The sequence below is a fragment of the Adiantum capillus-veneris genome, chromosome 11, assembly GCF_014529385.1.
Source record: "Adiantum capillus-veneris isolate H3 chromosome 11, ASM1452938v2, whole genome shotgun sequence".
Taxonomy (NCBI): domain Eukaryota; kingdom Viridiplantae; phylum Streptophyta; class Polypodiopsida; order Polypodiales; family Pteridaceae; genus Adiantum; species Adiantum capillus-veneris.
In genome coordinates this window covers 56,522,580-56,541,562 of record NC_140941.1, presented here as the reverse complement: position 1 = coordinate 56,541,562, position 18,983 = coordinate 56,522,580, and the positions used below count along the sequence as shown (strand labels likewise).

General features: G+C 43.0%; 1 protein-coding gene and 1 pseudogene across 2 annotated transcripts in view; both read left to right on the top strand.

Annotated features, from left to right (window-relative positions):
- The first annotated feature begins 1,538 nt into the window (after window positions 1-1,538).
- LOC147447274 (uncharacterized) lies at window positions 1,539-5,401 on the top strand (annotated as a pseudogene).
- A 3,664-nt stretch (window positions 5,402-9,065) lies between these two features.
- Window positions 9,066-18,983, top strand: part of AT-HF (HIS HF) — a 110,798-nt gene continuing 100,880 nt past the window's right edge. For both annotated transcript variants that reach the window (XM_086523122.1, XM_086523121.1), the window contains exons 1-2: window positions 9,066-9,303; window positions 9,377-9,459. In XM_086523122.1, coding sequence (XP_086379248.1) covers window positions 9,123-9,303; window positions 9,377-9,459 — 264 coding nt within the window. In that variant the 5' untranslated portion in view covers window positions 9,066-9,122. The remainder of the gene's footprint in view (window positions 9,304-9,376; window positions 9,460-18,983) is intronic.

Below are 18,983 nucleotides of genomic sequence, written 5' to 3'. Positions count from 1 at the left end.
AGCAGCTTTGGAGTGTCTTTAAGAGAAATTTCAAAGAAACTTTGGAGCATTTTTCAGCAATTTCAGCTTCATAAAACAAGTAAGCCGCTGATATCTGATTTTTGATTTCGGATTTTGTTGTGATGCTAATCAGACAATGTGAATGTTGTTATCAACTTACTTTTGCTGCGTATGGAATCTATGGCTAAAGTGGCAGCTATATGGTTCTTTTAGATACTGGTTGCTATATGGTTCTTTTAGATACTGGTGTTTCTGGTTTATTTGGTGCACAAGGAATTTTGCTACTTATGAACTCAAAAATATACTTCAGATGTACCCAAGAATAGGACATCAAAAGTATATTGATCTTAGACATCGGGCTCTCCTCTTTTTGAGAGATTCATCCTCATGGATGTGTTTTTATGCAGGTTTCTTTGTCTGGTTTGGGAATGATGGATGAACTCACATGCAGATTTAACTCTATGCACACTTGTCTCCCAAGAACACTAATTCATCTTTGCACACTAAGGAATTTTAGAGCACCAATTCATACCCTTTGTTGAGCACCTCACCAAGCTATGTTCTACAACGTTTCCAAACGCTTCAGCAAACACCGCGGTGGGGAGGGGGCCTTGTTGTAGGTCACCAAGCTATTTTCCACAGCATTTCTAAACGCTTCAGGAAACACCCCGGTGAGGAGGGGGCTTATGTAGGTCACCAAACTATTTTCCACAGCGTTTCCAAACACTTCAGAAAACACCCTGGTGAGGAGGGGGCCTAGCTACAAGTCACCAAGCTATTTTCCACAGCATTTCCAAATGCTTCAAAAAACACCACAGTGAAGAGGGGGCCTGGCTACAAGTTGCCAAAATGTCTAAGTCGACAGCAAGGAGAAATACTTGTTCCTACTTTGTTGTTTATTCACTTATTTCCACTTATTTTTTGGAGTGAACGCTTAGCTATCGCTTTAGTTGTGATATGAAAGTGTGCTATTTACCTCAATTTTAACAAATAATTAGCTTTGCATGGTATTTGAATGGGCAATCATCACAAATGCCAATACTTCACGGTTATGTTTTTTGTAGTGTTTCTAAACACTGTGAGAAACATAGTGGTGAGGATGTAGTCTTCACCAATATGTTTTTGATAGCGTTTCAAAAAGCTCTCTAAAACACAACAGTGAGTAAGTACTCCTCACCATTATGGTTATGATAGCGTTTCCAAAAGGTGACAATAGTATATCATGAATGTATATGTTTCAAAAAAGTGCTCTTATTTTATGTCTTTGAATAGCAGATCAATGGGTAGAAGTGATAAGCGTAAAACCACTAAGCCTGCAACAAACGAACAAAGTCCTAACAAAAATGCTAAGAAGAGGCAAGCAACTACAAGTGAAGTGATAGAGGTGAGAGCGGTCGACATTAATCCCTCTTCATCTTTGGACAAAGAGTTACCCCGAGAGGAGACTCTTGGAACCATAGAAGATGATGATGATGATGGAAACAATGTACTTGTATCAAATGATATTCAATTAGTTGTTGTGACCCCTTTGTAGGTTTATGCCTTAAGCCAAAGTGAGGGGCCTTCCAAGAGATGTCACATCACTAAAAATTGCATTCTCAAGTGAAAATTATATGCTAGAGAAAGGAACATTTATAGTCTCTACTCACCTTTGTAATGGAGAAGAAACCTATGTCACATATGATGTACGGTCTTTGTGGGATCCAATTGTGGCTTGAAGTGGATATAGAGTTCGACAAGGAAGTCTCATTTAAAAAAGAACTCAAGTTTATGTCAAAGAAAATGTTCTATGTATGGGAAGGGAATCATTGGACAAAATCTTGGATGGAGATCATAACCGAACTCTTTAAAGAGGACAAAGGAAGGCATGTGAGGGTGATGTGCACTCTCATAGATCCCAAAAAGGTTCCTGAGATAGCACTTCTTGCTTGTCTACAACGAATGAATGTGTAAGTTTCTCTTTTTTGAATGCTCTTTTGGTTGATTATAAATATGTTTTTTTAATTTCTCTTTAGGTTGAATGAGCACGCAGTAATCAAAACATTGCTTAGGGATGTGCTTATAAACACTAGCAATATTTATGAGAGTAATGCAAAGCAATATATTGATTCTCTCAGGGAAGAGGAGACATAACTAGTGACAAGTGGGAGAAACAAGGAGTCTTGGTTTCCATTTTCAAGAGGATACTTGGAAAGGCTTGTGTATCAGATATTTTCTATCGTTTTCTTTTGTAAGTAATGAAGCATATTATAATTGATTTTCACAAAAGTTTTCTTTTTTTAAAGGTTGAATATAACAAGGATGTAGCATCAGCTATGGAAAAAATTGAGAGGACTATGCCAGAAGCAAAAAGGCTAGATGAAATAAGAAAAGAGAAGTCAAAGATTCAGAAGAGAATCTTAGATAGGATTGGGAGGTATGTCAACTTTTATCATTAGATTGGCAAGATTTGCTTTTGCTTTTTATTAGTTACATGGTAATAGAATACGTGGCACAAGTTTTGCCTTGTTTGCATCCCAAATTGAGTGAGCAATGGATTTATTTATTTATTTTTTAATGTTCAATTTGAGGGTAAAGATTCTTATATCACATTGGAGAAGCTTTAGAATGCTTGCAACAACAGAGATACAAGCTGAAAAGAGAGTGAGATTTCTAAAGCTACTAGAGGCTCCTAGAATCACAAGGGAGCAATGTCTAATACCTACAAGAGAAGTTGATTTTAAAAGGTAATTGCATTTCATAATTTTGGTAGACTAGTGATTATGTAAGAGTACCCTATTTTGTTCTTAAGCTTTACATGGTTCAATATTCTTATTTACACTCGGTTGACGAAAGACCTAGTTTTGGATAAGGTTGAAAGCATGGCATCATCTTTGTTAGAGTCTTTGCTTGAGAGTAATGAGGAACCACTAGTAATGCCTAATGATCCTACACTATGAAAGTATTTGGAAGGAGTGAATTTGGAAGCTAGCAAGCATATGTTTCAGGTTTTAATAAGTAGGGATGCAAAGGGAGATATCAAGTCTATCAAAGGTAGTGCTCTCCATGGAGACCCAAAGGAGAGAAAGTCTATGGATCTTGAAAAGGCAGGTCAAAGAAATGTTTTCAGGTAATTTTGTCAAAATGTCTTTATTGTATTTGGAGAAATCTCATTTTCTTATGGAGTGATGTACACTTCTTTTAGGTACTTCAAAAACCTTGTGTCTAAAAAGTTGCTTCTTAATGAAATACCCTCCGCTTGCAAAGCATGGTGTAAAGTGGGAGATTCTTCTCTTTGTATGTATCCCATCACCATGCATGGATTGAGGGAATGGGAAGTAGAAAATTGTCCTTGGTGGATAGATTTTCCTTCTGGTTGTTGTTTGGAGGAAGAAATGAAGCTGTATAATTTACATGCCACTGAGAAGCCATGGATTTGACTCACGAAGTGCAAAAAGAGTCTACAAAAAGAGGATCTAAGCGTGATACAAATAGCTCTTCAATATGTTTGTTTTTAATCGATAGCTAGTAAACATAAGTATTTATGGTGATATACTATTGGTTTTCGTTATGAAATTAATTGATTTTCTTTACGTATTCATGTAGAGAACAATGGGAAAGGCACGGCTGTAGAGAGTTTACAAAAGATTCAAGAGGAGGATACATGTGGTAAGTTGTGTTTGAAATTCTTTTATTTGTCAATATTTTTGTTCACATAAGGTAATATTATAATATGTGAAATCTTGATATGGATAATTTGCAAGACACAAGTCTTGTTAAAGAGGTGGTTACATAAATAGGTGTTGGTTACACATACACATAATTGTATTGTAATCTGAATAATTTGTAGGTGACATAAGCCTTGCAAAAGAGATGGTGACATACATTCATGGTGGAACTTCCAAAATAGAGCATCATAAGGTGGTAGGTGTCTCTTCAATTTTTGGATATTGTGTCAACAACTACATCGAGATGGGTAGAGACTTTGAGAAAGGACAAATAAATGAAGCTTATGGAAAGTTGCATGAGTTTTTTTTTTGCATGCCGACATGGATCATGATTACGATCATGAACGAAGAACTGTCAAGTGGGTTGCAGGACTTGTCTTTATAGACTTTCCTACAGGCATGGTGGGGATAAATGTTGCAGAGGATCTTCCTAGTTGGGATGTGTTGACAAAGGAGCATGTTCGCTATGGGGTCTCTATTGCAGCCGCTAGTCTTGATGATATTGGATGGCTTGTTATGATCAGCCCATTGCACGATACTCAAATTTGCATAAGCTCTTTTTAATGTGTGTGTTTTTTTTTCTTATGTTTGGTGTGTTTGTAAGTCCATGTCTCTCTTGGATAGAGAAGCATGCATACTATCAAGGTATAATGGTTGCAAGGAGAGTGGTGATTGGAAGCAAGATTCCTTATGGAGGCTACATACAAGTGGAGAACATCTACAATGTGAGTGTTTGTAGTAGCTTTGTGTGTAAAAAGCTCAAATGAGTATGTTGAATGGCTATGGATCAATATGTTCTATTTGAATTTGTATTGTAGGTGCGTTGCAACATTATCTTGTTTGTCCATAGAATGGGCTTCTCTCCATCTTTGTTTATTGAGAATAGCAAAGATCTATTCAAAGCTCACTCATTGCAAAATGAAGATGATTTTTGGGCTCATTATATGCCAGAGAGTAAGAAGACCCAATATCCGCACTCTTCTTGCTTGATTTGTGGTGTCGTTCAAAAGAGCATGGGCTTTATGGGATGCATACTTTGCACTTGTTGTGCTCCATGTGGATTGGTGATCGAGGTGGGGTGTGGCACAACTCCACTATCACATGTTGCAATGATTTTAGATATACATGCTTTGCCTTTGAAAATGATGCAACTATCATTAAAGATGTGGTGGAGCCTGCTATGTTATCTATAGAGAGAAGAGGCCAAGTGGATCAAAAGCTATAGAGCAACGAGGAGGAGCAGAAGAGTTTGTAGTCAAGCCACTTAGAAATCCTTGTATGGAGGATGACTAGTAAGGTTTTTTCTTTGGACATTAGTAGCCTCTAAAAAAATCTTTATGAACTATGACTTGCATGAGATGGCCCTTAGATTTAAGCTTTTTGTGCTCTCTTGATTTTCATGTCAAGTGATTATGATGTCTAGTTTTGATGATCTACTATCACTTTGTCTAAAAGAACTATTTATGTTATCACTAATCTTTGAATAACTCGGTTGTTTTGGGAGCACACTTTTAGTATGCATCCTTGTTATGCAGAATTGGGAGCACACTTTTAGTATGCATCCTTGTTATGCAGAATTGAAGGCTCAAGCAATGGTGGAGCATGAGTCATGTGATAATGATTTTGATGTCATCCCAAGAAATAAACAAAAGAAATGTGATTTTGTAGACGACAAGTGTGAAGAGGGTGACTGATCATTTGTTGTGAAACTCTTCCTATAGAGCAGCTTTCCCCTTCACAACCATCCATTCCAAATGTTGCCAATGATGATATTGATATTTTTGTTGATCTGCCTATTGATTTTGAACATGGCTCATGTCATGTTTATGATGAGGATATTGTTGATAATGTTTTCTCTACTTTAGAAGATCTCGTTACTTATAATGAAGCTATCTTTTTACCATAAAAGGATCAATGGCAAGAGGCTATTGAAGCAGAGTACAATTCTCTTATCTCTAAAGATACATGGATACTAACTGAACTACCACCTGGTCATACAACTATTAAGTGTAAGTGGGTGTATAGGACAAAAGTAAAAGCAGATGGATCTTTTGACAAGTTCAAGGCACGTTTAGTTGCAAAACGTTACTCCCAAGTAGCTGTGTTGATTATCAAGAGACCTTTTCACTAGTTGTTTGCATTACTAGTTCGAGTTTTATACTAGTAGTTTAGCTAGTAGGACCCACTTATTGGCCATTCGCCTTTAAGTGGAAGGTTGTTGGGGTAAAGGCGAATTGCCTTTTTCTCAGGGCCGAACATCCGGTGTTCGGACGCACACTGAACACATATCTCTATTCATTGTACATATACATGAATAAGGAACTCCTCACTTTGGGGATTGCTCCACCCATACAACATATAATCTCTTTTTCTACCCTTCTTGCGCGTGCGCGCGCACACACACACACACACACACACACCACATTCCACGCACACACTGCACTCAACACTGTAAGTTGTCCTCTGCTTTTAATTATCTTTTATTTTCCAAAGCCACTTACAAACTTGAGAAGATAACATACTACAACATTGTATATGATTTTATGGGGGACTCTTTGCCTATGGTCCAAATCAAATGTCTAGATTAGTCAGCAATTTATACTTGCTGTTGAGCTTAGTAATTCTCTGGCACATCAATAGAGATACACAACTATAGATCTTCCCTTTGATGAACACAATATTCCACTTGGATATTTAGTCCCTTTGGAAGTCCTTCAACATCTTTCATTCAGTTGTAAATGACCACAAGTAAGAGTCCTATTTAAATGACCCCCTTATCAAAAGCATTGCTAAGTCTGCATTACCACTAGAGTCACAAATTTGTTAGTTTAAGTAGTGATCCCCTTTTCAATGCACATGGGCCAGCTTAGGAAACATTCGTGTAGATCCATTGTTTTAGGCAGCATGACAACATTGCATTACCACTAGAGTCACAAATTTGTTAGTTTAAGTAGTGATCCCCTTTTCAATGCACATGGGCCAGCTTAGGAAACATTCGTGTAGATCCATTGTTTTAGGCAGCATGACAACATTGCAGATTTGTCGATTTAGGCAGAACAAGTGCAGATTCGCTAGTTTATGCAGCATGCCCATTGGTGTAGATTCATCGATTTAAGCAACACCAATTACTAAACCATTTTGTGAGTGGCTAGCCACCACTGTCATTTTTTGTTTTGCTAATGATTGAGGACAATTTTCTTCTGACGGGGTATGTAATTGAAACAGATATTTGAATAACTACTTATTGTTTAAGTTGTATATTTTGTTGATGATGTAATGCGGATTGGTATGCCTATAACGAACACATGATTTGGTGTTGTGTTTAGCAAATCAATGAGTGGCTAGGTGCAAGATATGTGCACAATGGCCTCTACTTTTGCGATGGTGCTGCCACCTTATCGATGCTAATCGCGAGCACGCTTTTGCATAGCTTATGCCCATGGATTAGCTAGCAATTTTGGACAATCAATTATTATTTTTAGTGAGGTTAGTACAAGAAATGATAATTTTAGGCCAAAGTGAATAATTGTAGCTATTAAATTGAGCACGGACCTAATTTATAAATTAAATTCGTACAAGAGGGACATACTCACTCTTATACCTAGGGAGATTGCACCCACTACACATGTCTTCTCTTTTTCTCTGTTCCACTTCGCTATGCTTGCACACATACACATAGAGTCTCTCTCTCTCTCTCTCTCTCTCTCTCTCTCTCTCTCTCTCTTCCGCTCTAATAATGTTGTATTGTGATATTTTGTAGGTTCATCCTAGCCACTATTGTTGCAATCCTCTCAAATGTAACGTCACACTAGGTACTTTGCTCCTCAATGGTTATAGCTCTATGGTCTTTCTTCTAGGCTATGGGTCCAATTCCTTGGATGTATTAATGGTGAGCCCTATATGGATGTGATTTTTGCCTCTCATACTTATTGAACTTAACAAGAAGATTGTAAATAAAATCCATTACTTACTAAGATCCCCCTCTTATCCCCCCCCTACCTAACAACTCTCCATGAAATTTCTCAATTAGCAATCTGCGTGTGAATTCTCGCCATTGACTGTGGCTCCCTCGGGACATCTTTTTACAATAGCCCTCAACTAGCTTGCGCCTCCTCCCCTACGTTCCACCCCTCAAAACCCTTCTCATGAATTCTCTCAACCAATAAAAATAGCAAAAACACAGTGTAACTGGAGAGAGAGATACGCATGGAAAGTTTAATGCCTTCGTAATTGGAGAGAGAGAGAGAGAGAGAGAGAGAGAGAGAGAGAGAGAGAGAGAGAGAGAGAGAGAGAGAGAGAGAGAGAGAGAGAGAGAGAGAGATTAATTGGGAAGGAAGTGGCATGCCCATGACACTACATACCATAGGGTCTTAATGACCTAGAATGGTGGGATCGATGGTAGTCGGTTGTGCTCGCGAATCTTGAGGCTCACAAGTGCTTGATTTTTTTTTTTCAATGAGTTGACTTGTGGCCTCACGTCCGGGTTTCGAATCCATAACCTCTTGCTTGGTAGCCTGCTGCTCTAACCACGTGCATGTGTGGGATTTCTTGTCCCCCTAGCCACTTTACTCCCTTATAAAGTAAACTCGAACATGAGGGGATAAACTCGAACTGGAAAAGTCGAATGACATCCGCACTTTGCGAGAACTCAGTGACGTTGATCCCATTGCCCCGACTTCATTCAATACCCTGTGGTATATAGGGCGAGTTCATACTACGCAAATGTAGTGGGCAACCTATTCGATTTTCCACTCATGCATTCACACTAGTGTTGCACTGCCTCTCTTGTGACATCGAACAACCACCATGACCGTGTGGTAAGGCATTGGCCACCCAAGTGTGGGGACCCATGATAAAACCTCTTAGCACTTGCGTACTTCGTGAACGTTTGGGGGAGTGAGACAGTCCACAATGAGGGTGGGTCCAAAATTGTACCGGCTCTTTTTGGCCCAATTGAGTTTTGCCACATAGAGCTCATGGCCCTTTGCTTTGTTCGTGGGTGGGCATTGTGAACCCGCACTATGGTGTTGAAAGAAGAAGAGAAGAAGAGAATTTTAATGTCATGGAAACTATTCCAAGAGACATTAAAGATACTAGTGTGGCCGGCGGCCTTCGGCCGTCTCTCTCTCTCTCTCTCTCCCCCCCCCTACATGCGCACTGTCCTTCTGACTCCTCACTGCAGTCGGATAAAGCAAATTGCGACACGTGGCACTGGGAAACCAGTGCGACACGTGGCACTGGAAACCAGTCTCCTTAATATATAGTATAGTATATGTATATACATATATATAGTATAGTATATGTATATATATATATATATAGTATAGATATAGAAGTAAGAAGTATAGATACCCGACGAGAGAGAGAGAATCTGTAAAAATTCCACAAAGACTTTGCGTGTGGCGCGTCACGGCTATGGCGTTTTCCAGCAGTAGAATAAGCATGAGTCAGTGCGCATTTCCTGCCAGCAACACTCAAGTTTTCTGCTGCAACAATTACGTTAGCTTGCCTTCCCTTCATCAGACATCTCAGCCTCGCAGCTCCTCCATAGCCGTATCTGCACATCAGAATAATGGTTCCTCAGACGATCGCAGAGGTTTGTGATCTCTTTCCTGCTTCCAAGTTAATGCAAGCAGAAGACTCTGTATCTATGGTCCTGTCCGATGCAGTGGTGACTTTGCTGGATTATGGCGCTGGGAATGTACGCAGCATCCGCAATGCAATTCAGCTTCAAGGCTTCCAGATACATGATGTAAGGTTTCTTTGGTTCTCAACTCTGTTTATTTCCAGAAGAACGGCTCTCTTACAAGCAAATACTTAAGTAAGAAGGCTTTGTCTGAGAAGTTAGGTAGTAGCTTAATTTGTCAAGGCTGAGCGCCTCTGTTGGGCACACCTTAGTGGACTTCACTTTCTCCAAAACATTTCACCCCGTGTTCCTTGTTCCTTTCTCCTTGAACAATGAACATTCATTGCTCCTGTTTGTACACTGGAAGTACACAATGTGGAAAAGATGCATCCAAATGATGACAAAGTACATCACGTCACACAATCTGCCAGCAGGGTCCCCAATACACGATGCCCAGGCCATCCACCTAAAGGCACATGAACTCATCACGATCTAAGTATCTGCCTCCCACCTGTCTAAGTCTGGTAAAGTATGTAAGAGGGTTTCATATTTTATGTTTTTCTCCCTCGTCCCCCTCTACATCAGTAGCACAAGAGGGCTATTTCTCTTTTACTCAAGGGCGGTAACACCTCCAGTCTTTGTCGAGGGAGGCCGATCATACTTATGTCCTCTGCGTATAATATTTTGGCTTGCATGATTGCTGCACGGTTGTGTCTACGACGGCAGCCTTGAGTCTTGTTTCCTCTCTCTCCAGATTTATCTTGTTGCCGGGAGGAGATGCAATTCAGTATCGCCCATGTTGAGGCCGAGCCAATGGTCTTGTGTGCAGGAGCAGATGGCAGTAGGAGTCGCAATTGTGTATACCTTGGATCTATCCATTGTGGCATGCTAGATTTATGCCGGACCACCCTTGGTCACTTGTTTGAGCATTTTGTTATTAGCATGGAGAGCCTTTCCTAAATCTCTCTCTCTCTCTCTCTCTCTCTCTCTCTCTCTCTCTCTCTCTCAGATGTCCTGTCTCTTTCTACCTCAATGATATCTCTTCTCCATAGTTGCCTTTTCATATATGTGGCATTGCAGGCGTTCTCTAGTGTTAGAGGATCCTATTGGAGTCGAGCCGGATCGGAGTCACGGTGTCCAATGGTTCAGAGGCTAGTTCTTGTCTTTATTGCATCTTCCACTGCCTATTTTAGCAGCATCACCTATAACAAACTTGGACACCCCAAGTCAAGATTCTACAGCGACACAACAGAGATTCACTTTAAAACAGTTCACAAAACATGTTGAAGCATTGAAGGAGCCACAAATGACTTTGTCGCTTTCGGCGCAGCCAAAGAAGCAAGCGTTGCAGACCTTTATGAAGTTCAAGTACCGCACGACCCACACATCAGAGTGGGCCGGTGAAGAGTCATTTTTGTCGCTACCAATACCTCACTTTGAAAAGGAGGGGATGTCATGTGACACATCCAACCCTATGTGTCCGTGGACAAGCTACAGCATGACCAAGGTTCAGTTCAGTCAAGTCAGTCTAGAATAGGAAGTGATTTGGCACTTTTGTGAGTCTGTTCGCAGATCGTGCATGTCCAGACACTTAGATTAGATGCATATCCTCTGGTTGCACACAGCATGATCGTCAGATTTCCATCAGAACCCATCAGGAGCATTTTTACAGTGCATAGACCTATTTTCCCTATTTTTGACATTTTTCACTTATTATTTTTAAGTGACTTTTGTACGGAACTAGGCAGAGCAAATTCACTAAGCAAGTATATATAGAAACCTAGCGCTAGCACTTTCTGGCAGAAGAGGCAACATGAACCAAAGCGTTCGATAGGCAACTTCTCTACAGGACCCCCATCAGCAAAGACCTAGAGTTTTTTGCTACAGACAGCCCAACGTTTTTGCATGCAATTCAGCCCCTGGCATTTTTGCAGTGCAGATTAGCCAGGCGACAACAAGAAGACAAACCAAGCCTAGCGTTTTTCAGCATTGCAGATACTTCAGCATTTTGCACTTGCAGATTCCCGGCGAAAGTAGAACAACAGATCAGCCTAGCGTTTTGCATTTGCAAGACAACCGGCTGCAACAGGATTCCAAATCAGCCTAGCGTTTTTGCATCTGCAAGAGACCTAGCGTTTTTGCAGATCTTCGCGACAGAACCAACAGTAGCATAACCCCCAAACCTCGCAGATCTCACCTTCTCGTAGCAGATCCTCGCCGCACGGTTAGATCCATCGGAGTTTGCAGATTCAGCCGGAAAACGCAGATTTCAGCATCTGTGTTTTCAGCCCGTCGTCGTCGCATCGTCGCCATCGACATCGTCACCAATATAGAGTCAGAATTCAGCAGATAAAGGTTTGCAGATTTCAGCCCTTAGCATTTTTTGATTTCAGCCCGTCTCGTGTCATCCTTATCGTCATTGACATCGTTGGCAAGTCCAAAAGCATTGTAGAGATTTGTGCAATCAATAGTAGACCTCTCTCGCCATAGAGAGTGGGGCCTTCGGAGGAGGGTTTGACAACATTCTGATGTTGTATTCTTCTCTCTCTATTTCTCAGTCTCAACACCTTCATTCACAGTGTTCACCACTTTGTTTGTGTCCATTGCACTCTCTCACTAAAGGAACGGAAGGCTCTCCCTTCCGTAAGTAAAGGGAACCCTTGAGCATAGTTCGGAGCACTCATCTTGAGCAAAGTTCAACATTCACTTCCGCTGCACCTTACACACAAAGTGATGACGTCGCATGCCCAACTGGCAGAGAGATGGCCAAGAGAACAAGAGAAATTGAACCTACAAGAACAAACGAAGTTTGAACTCAGAAAGTGTGGCGAGAGGCCTAAAAAGGGGTTAGGAATTAAAAACCTAGTCCCTAGTGACTTAAAGAACTTAAGGAGCACTGGTCGTGGGCCCTAAACCCATTTAACTCAAAAGCTTAAGTTTGAGACTAATTTCTGCAAATCGCGTTGACATGCCATGTGGCACAGTTGTACGGAAATTTCGTGCTTTACGTTGGTTTGATGATGTGGTAGATTGTATGGATTTTCGCGTTTTTCACGCTTGTAGCTTTTGGAGATTTGCGTGGAGCTTTTTAGTAGCAAATGCTTTTGGGTACTGTGCTTTTGAATGTGATGCTTTTGGGGCTCTGCTTTTAGGCTACCCTTGTATTGTTTATAAAGAACCCAAGGGTCTCACTCTGCAAAGCATCTGGACGCAGAGTCTGAGGGTAGAGGACCCTCGGGAGTTGTACTGTGCGAGCATAATAATAAAGAATACCGAAAGGGGCGCGAGTCTTTGGAGCTAGTGCATTTGGACGTGGAACTCCGCCGTGCTGTGTTGACTTTCTCTCTCTCTCTCTCAAAGTTCAATGATTTTGCAGTTTCTATTCGCGTGTTGCTATTGATTTCTTGCTTGGAGTGTCCAATCCCAAAACAATATAACAATGGTATCAGAGCTCAGAAAGATGCTTCTTCTACGGAGGAGCGGATCCCTTCTGTGGCACAGGTTCTCGAGGAGAATCTGATAGAGCAGTCAAGACTTTGCTTGTCAAAGCATCTACGTGTCCCTGCCCCGGACTTATTAGCAACTCCCTCCCTTAGTCCATCGCGCATTGGGTGCCCGTCTTCATCACTCTGTCTTAAGGGGCATAAGCCATAGAGAACCCAAGACCACACATGGGTTCTCGCGGAGAATTTGACAGAAACAACACCCCTCTGCAGGAAGAGCTTGACAGAGCTCTTGACAAGAAGACGAACCAAAGAATGGAAGGCTTGAAGCACACTCGGAAGAAGAGGAAATCGATACATATCCTCGGTTATTTGGGCCGGAAGTTGACTTTCGAGGTGGCAAGCAGATCCAAGAAGCGTGTTTGTTTCGAGGATGACTCGGATTTTTCTTTGTCTTCAAAGAGTTCCGATAGTTCCTCATTCTCTAGTTCTAGTGAGGATGAGATAAGGCGGAAGAAGCGGAGAAAAAGTAAGAAAAGCAAGAAAAGCCAATTTCTAAAAAGTCTAGAAGGCCATGGGAGTGCTTTTTAATATAGGCCCCGCCGGATGGGGTCCTTCTTTTTAAAGTTGGTCACTTGGCAAGACTTTGCAAGTTGGTAGTACTTCTTCTGCTGCTTTTTCTCTTAGGGTTTAGGCCCCTCGTCCAGGATCTGCAAGTTGGCCAGGGTTAGGTCTGGGAAACCCTAACCCGTCGGGTCTTCAATGGCTTGACATGTCAACAGTTTTTGAGAGGGGGCTTAGTGGAGAATGCAAGCTCCACGCTCTTTCTTTAGCTATTAGGATACCTACAGGTGATCTTTGGCATTACAGATTTGGTTATTGCAACCTTCAGACTTTCTGGTCTGATTTCAATGACATGGTTTGCGGGTTGCCGAAGGCTCTTTATGCCATGAAGCAAGCCCCTCGAGTGTGGTAGACTGTTTCTTCCTACGACACTCCTTTCAACGTTCTTCTGCAGACGTAGATTTGTATACTTACAGTGAGGGAGGATTGGTGACTCTTCTTTTCATCTATGTGGACGATCTTGTGATTTTACAGGTAGCCATGTTGAGCACATCGGCAGTACCGTGGAGACCTTGGCTAAGGAGTTTGAGATGACAAATCTCGGCTTGCTTGGAGATATGGTAGACAGAGGGGGGCATCTTTTTCTCTCAGAAGCGCTATGTCTAAGCGTTGTTGGAAGCATTTGGCATGACCGAATACAAACCTATCGCATATCCTATGGATCCCAATTAGAAGTTGTCAAAGTAAGACCCCTCAAATGTAGCAGATACTACAAAGTATTGGATATTGGTCGGTTTTCTTATTTGGGTTTCAGCACCTTGTTTTATGTCAGTTTCGTGGTGGGACTTTTTGAGCTCTTTCATGCGGAGACCCCCCAAGTCACAGATGGGGCAGGCTCTTCGGGCTCTCCGGTGGTATTTAAAGGCGACCAAGTCATTAGGCATTCACTATGCGGTTGGAGGTACAGACTCCAAGATTATTCTACAAGGATGAAATGATTTAGATTGGGGTGGAGATCGAGATGGATAAGGATCGACTATAGATCACACCTTTTCTTTTGGCTCGAGCAGTTTCGTGGAACAGCAAGAAAAAGCCTACAATTGCCTTATCCTCCACAGAGGCAGAATACCGGGCTGTTGGTAGTGCTATATGTGAGTCATTGTGGTTATGGAGGCTACTTGGATTTCCGTAGCGGACGACCACGATGTACTCTTAACAACCAGAGCTGTATAGCCATCGCGAGGAACCTGGTGTTTCATGCCCTGGACCAAGCATATAGAGATACAATACCATTTTGTTTGCGAGAAGACCAAGGATGGCTCTATTCGACTAGAGTATATTCCGACGTTAGATAATTGCGCTGATATCTTCACCAAACCTCTTCTACAGGCGACATTATCCTCTCATGCAAGCTCCCTTGGACTTGTTTCCGTCTAGGAGTTGAGAGGGGGCACCAGAGTTCAGATTCCTGTGAGGTGGTGGCTCCAATATCTCCTAGGAGGAGATTAGGGAGTGAGGGCTGTTTTGTGGCTATGCCTGGCCGTATCTAAGGTAAATGTACCTTTTCTCAGCAATGCACTCCACGGTGTCGCCCACCTGGTAGGTTAGCATGAGACGGGACCCTTGTTCCTAGGGTTACGCGGGGTCAAAGTCTTCAACGTTCTGGACTTGTGCTACTAAATGTGTGCTGCAGGTCACTTTCAGTGAGTTTACACATTTATTAGCCTTTTTTGGGATCGTGGGGTTTTGTGGCTAAGTAGGGCAAATTTCCTACTTCCCTATATATGCCGAAGTAAACCTCTCCCCCCCGGCGCCCCCGCGGGTACTTTTGGCATGTTGTGACTAGTGAGCAGAGCTTCTAGTGTTTGGGCTACATCTCTATAGCATTTTCTCTCTCTAGATGTTGTAGCATTTTCTCTCTCCTCTCTCTAGCATTTTCAACCACTAGTGTTTTTCTCTCTTTCAATTTTTGCCATCGATACCTCCTCCTCTATCTAGCGCTCCCCTTCCCCTTTGTGATGAGCCCCTACTTGCAGGTTTGTACTTGTAGATTGCTACCCGTGCCCATTCGATGGGTGGTAGGAGTTCGTCTACGAGGAGATCTGTCACGATAAATCGGAGATCCCTTAGCTGCCCGGTCCTAAGAGGAGGTTTGCTCGTTGTTGCAGAGGAGATCATCACCCAGTTCACCCTTTTCTATTGCACCTTGTCTAAAAGATTTCTCTAAAATCCAACTATTAGAAAGCCGGGAGCCAAGTATCAAGGAAGCATCACTATCACAGTAAAGCCAGTACACTACACTCTACAATGTCAACCTCTTCATCAACATTATCTTGGTCTTGGAGGCCAAAAATCGTCTCGTGTAAGGCACGCACACGCCTCCTTTCCTCGTCTTCTAGTGTCAAGTTAATGATGGTGGGTGTGGGGAACTGTTTCCTTGCCTTTTCCTTTCTTGGCGATCTCAATCCATTTCTCGGCCTTGTCGGCTTTTGTTGGGTCTTTGAAATAACATCCACCCACGATGTAAGGTGCAGCGGAGTGAATGTTTGAACTTTGCTCAAGCCGAGTGCTCCGATCTGTGCTCAAGGTTCCTTTTATTCTTATGGAAGGGAGAGCCTTCCGTTCTTAATGAGAGAGTGCAATGGACACAAACAAAGTGAATGGACACTGTGCGTGAAAGTGTATGAGACCGAGAGATAGAGAGAGAAGAGAATACGACATGAGAGACGTTGTAAAACCCTCCTCCGAAGGCCCCACTCTCGTTGGCGAGTGTCTACTATTGATTGCACAAACTCGTACAAAGTGGATGAACGAGAACTGATGCAAGTCTAGGCTATGTCGATGTCGACGAAGGGGATGACGAAACCGACTCCAAGGCTGAAAACTGATGCACTTTCTCTGCTGTCCAAAAACGCCAATGGGCTGACATCTGTTGAAACCAAAAGCGCTGGTTTAGGCCGAGTCCTGCTGGCTGAAAACGCTGTTTTAGGCTGTCAAAAAACGCTGAAATTCTGATGCTGTGGCTATGCTGAAAATGCTAGCGAAAGGGGGCGAGGTTGGGTTGCTGAAAAACGCCAAGGGCTGGGGGTTGTGGCGATGATGTCTTTGCTGAAAAACGCCAAGTGCTGGGGTCCTATGGCGATGAGTCTACTGCTGAAAACGCTAGCATGTGGGAGGTCTTACTTGAGAGGAAATCGCCACCGAGGGGGAGAATCTCCTGCTTGAGAGAGAGGGGGGGGGGGGCGGGGAACTGCTGCCTGTGGCCTGTGTTCTCCTTCCTCTTCTGCCAAATAGTGCTAGCCTTGGTTTGCTTATATAATATCTTATCCAATTTGCCCTACTCAGTTCCCAACAAAAGTCACTTAAAATAATAAGTGAAAAATGTCAAAAATAGGGAAAATAAGTTAAATACACTGGAAAATTCCCCTGAAGGATTCTGATGGGAATGCTTATGGTCATGCTGTGTGCAACTAGAGGATATGCATCTACACTAAGTGCCTGGGCATGCACGATTTGCGAACAGACTCACAAAAGTGCCAGAACACTTGCTAATCTAAACTGACTGGACTGACGGAACCCTTGTTATGAAGTAGCTTGTCCACGGACACATAGGGTTGGATGTGTCACGTGACACACGAAGTCGTCATTTCTTTGTGCTCCTCCTCGCCTTCTATGATGGCCCGCACTTGTTCTTTAATCGTAACGTGATCTCCTCATCTTGGGCCGTCACATGATCCTCAAGTGTGTTTATCGTGCTTTCCTTGGCCTACATGCATTCTTCGAGTGTCTTTATTGTGCCTAGGAGGTTGTGGTTAATCTTGTTACCTTTATGTCTCAAGCCTCTTCCAATGCATACAAGGAAGAGAAAAAACTAGGCAAAAACCCCCCAAAAAAGAAAAGTACCAAGCAAAAAAGCAAGCCTATAACTAGAAAAGGCTTCAGACATAAAGGTAATGAAGGGTGAGGGCGAGCAGCTGCAGCGCTTGGAGGCGGAGGCACATGGAGGAGGAGGGTTTAACGTTGAAGAGACCGTGAGGGCATTCAACGTTGTGACAGTCATGCGCTTCCAGCCTGCTAAGGAAGAGCGGCTGCTTCCGATCCTGCCGTCCATCATCCTCACTCATAAAGTGCTCGACAAAATTCTGATTGCAGTGCCTATCGCCTCCGCCTTGGCCACCACCTCCCCACTCGTATCCACCACCATTTCCCCCTTTGGTCGGGACAACTCTACCCGGTCTTGGATGCCCATAAACCACATTTCACCCCTCACTTGGGACGAGCCCCACCCCTCCTTTTTTGGCCCTCATTGGCTTCTCTTCCTTTCTTCTCACCATCTTATCGGAGGCGACACCATTGGCACTTTTAAGGTTCCTTGCCAAAACCGCCTCTCCTTCATCAAGCAACCTCTACCTCCTTCCTGCCCTTCTTTCGAAGACATCATCGCTAGTGCTCGCGAACGAAAAGAGGACTAAGGCTTAGCACAAAAAAAAGATGGCAGGGGTTTTGACAGTCGGGATTGATAGTCTGCAGAGATGATGCAGGAGGTGAAACGCCACAGGGGAGGACTGGAGTCGTCAGGGGCCACCGCACTGTGCTGGTAGCGTTGGTGAGGGGAAGGAGGACTGCCGGATTACCGAGCAAGCGTACCAAACGCCGACGACAGGCTGCTGAAGTGTCTCCAAGGCAGGAGGGGGACATGCTGTACAATGGGGGGCTGTCGTCGACATGGCAGGGGGCCCGGTAACCATGTGCAGCCTGGTCTTGCATCAAGCAGAGAGAGCTGCCATGAGAGCTACTACTGACTTGCAGAAGAGAAGGCGACCTCGGCTACTGGAACCGTTGAGCAAGGTGCACAAAACACCCACTAGGGGCTGCTGAAGCGCGGATGTAGAGGCAAAGGCTGCTGCTAGAAAAGAAACCATGAGGCATGGTGTGCTGCACCCAGTAGCCTCCAAGGGGTTTTTAAGGCCAAAGAGCCAAACACTCATTGTTATTGGGTTTTTTAAGGCCAAAAAAGCAAGCCTATTAATAAACAAGAACAAATACAGAATACAGAACTGTGTATGCTGCCCACACACCACTCCGTCACATGTGAGGAGACTCTGCACTGCACATACACAACAGGTACTCTTGCCTAGCGATAAACAAGAATGAATACAGAATACAGAACTGTGTATGCTGCCCACACACCACTCCGTCACGTGTGAGGAGACTCTGCACTGCACATACACAATAGGTTCTCTCTCTCTCTCTCTCTCTCTCTCTCTCTCTCTCTCTCTCTCACACACACACACACACACACACACACACACACACACACACTCTTTTTTTGTAAATCTGCTTTGATTAATTTACAAGTGGGAAACCTCAAAGCGAGGAAAACCCACGAAAAGGAAAGGATACAAAAAGCGGAGCACTATGAGGCTCCGAAGGCTAGAAACAATCAAAGTAAATCGTGTAGGTATTAAGAGTGATGTCTCCAGCATCATAGGCAAAATGCAACGCTTGACCAAGAGATAATTTGAAATAGGGAAAGGGGTCAACAGAAGTGCCTTGGAACATTAAGGAGTTCCTATGGTGCCAGATGGCCCACATAGTCCAAAATCTGACCCAGGTGAAGAACACCGCAAATTGAGATTGTGG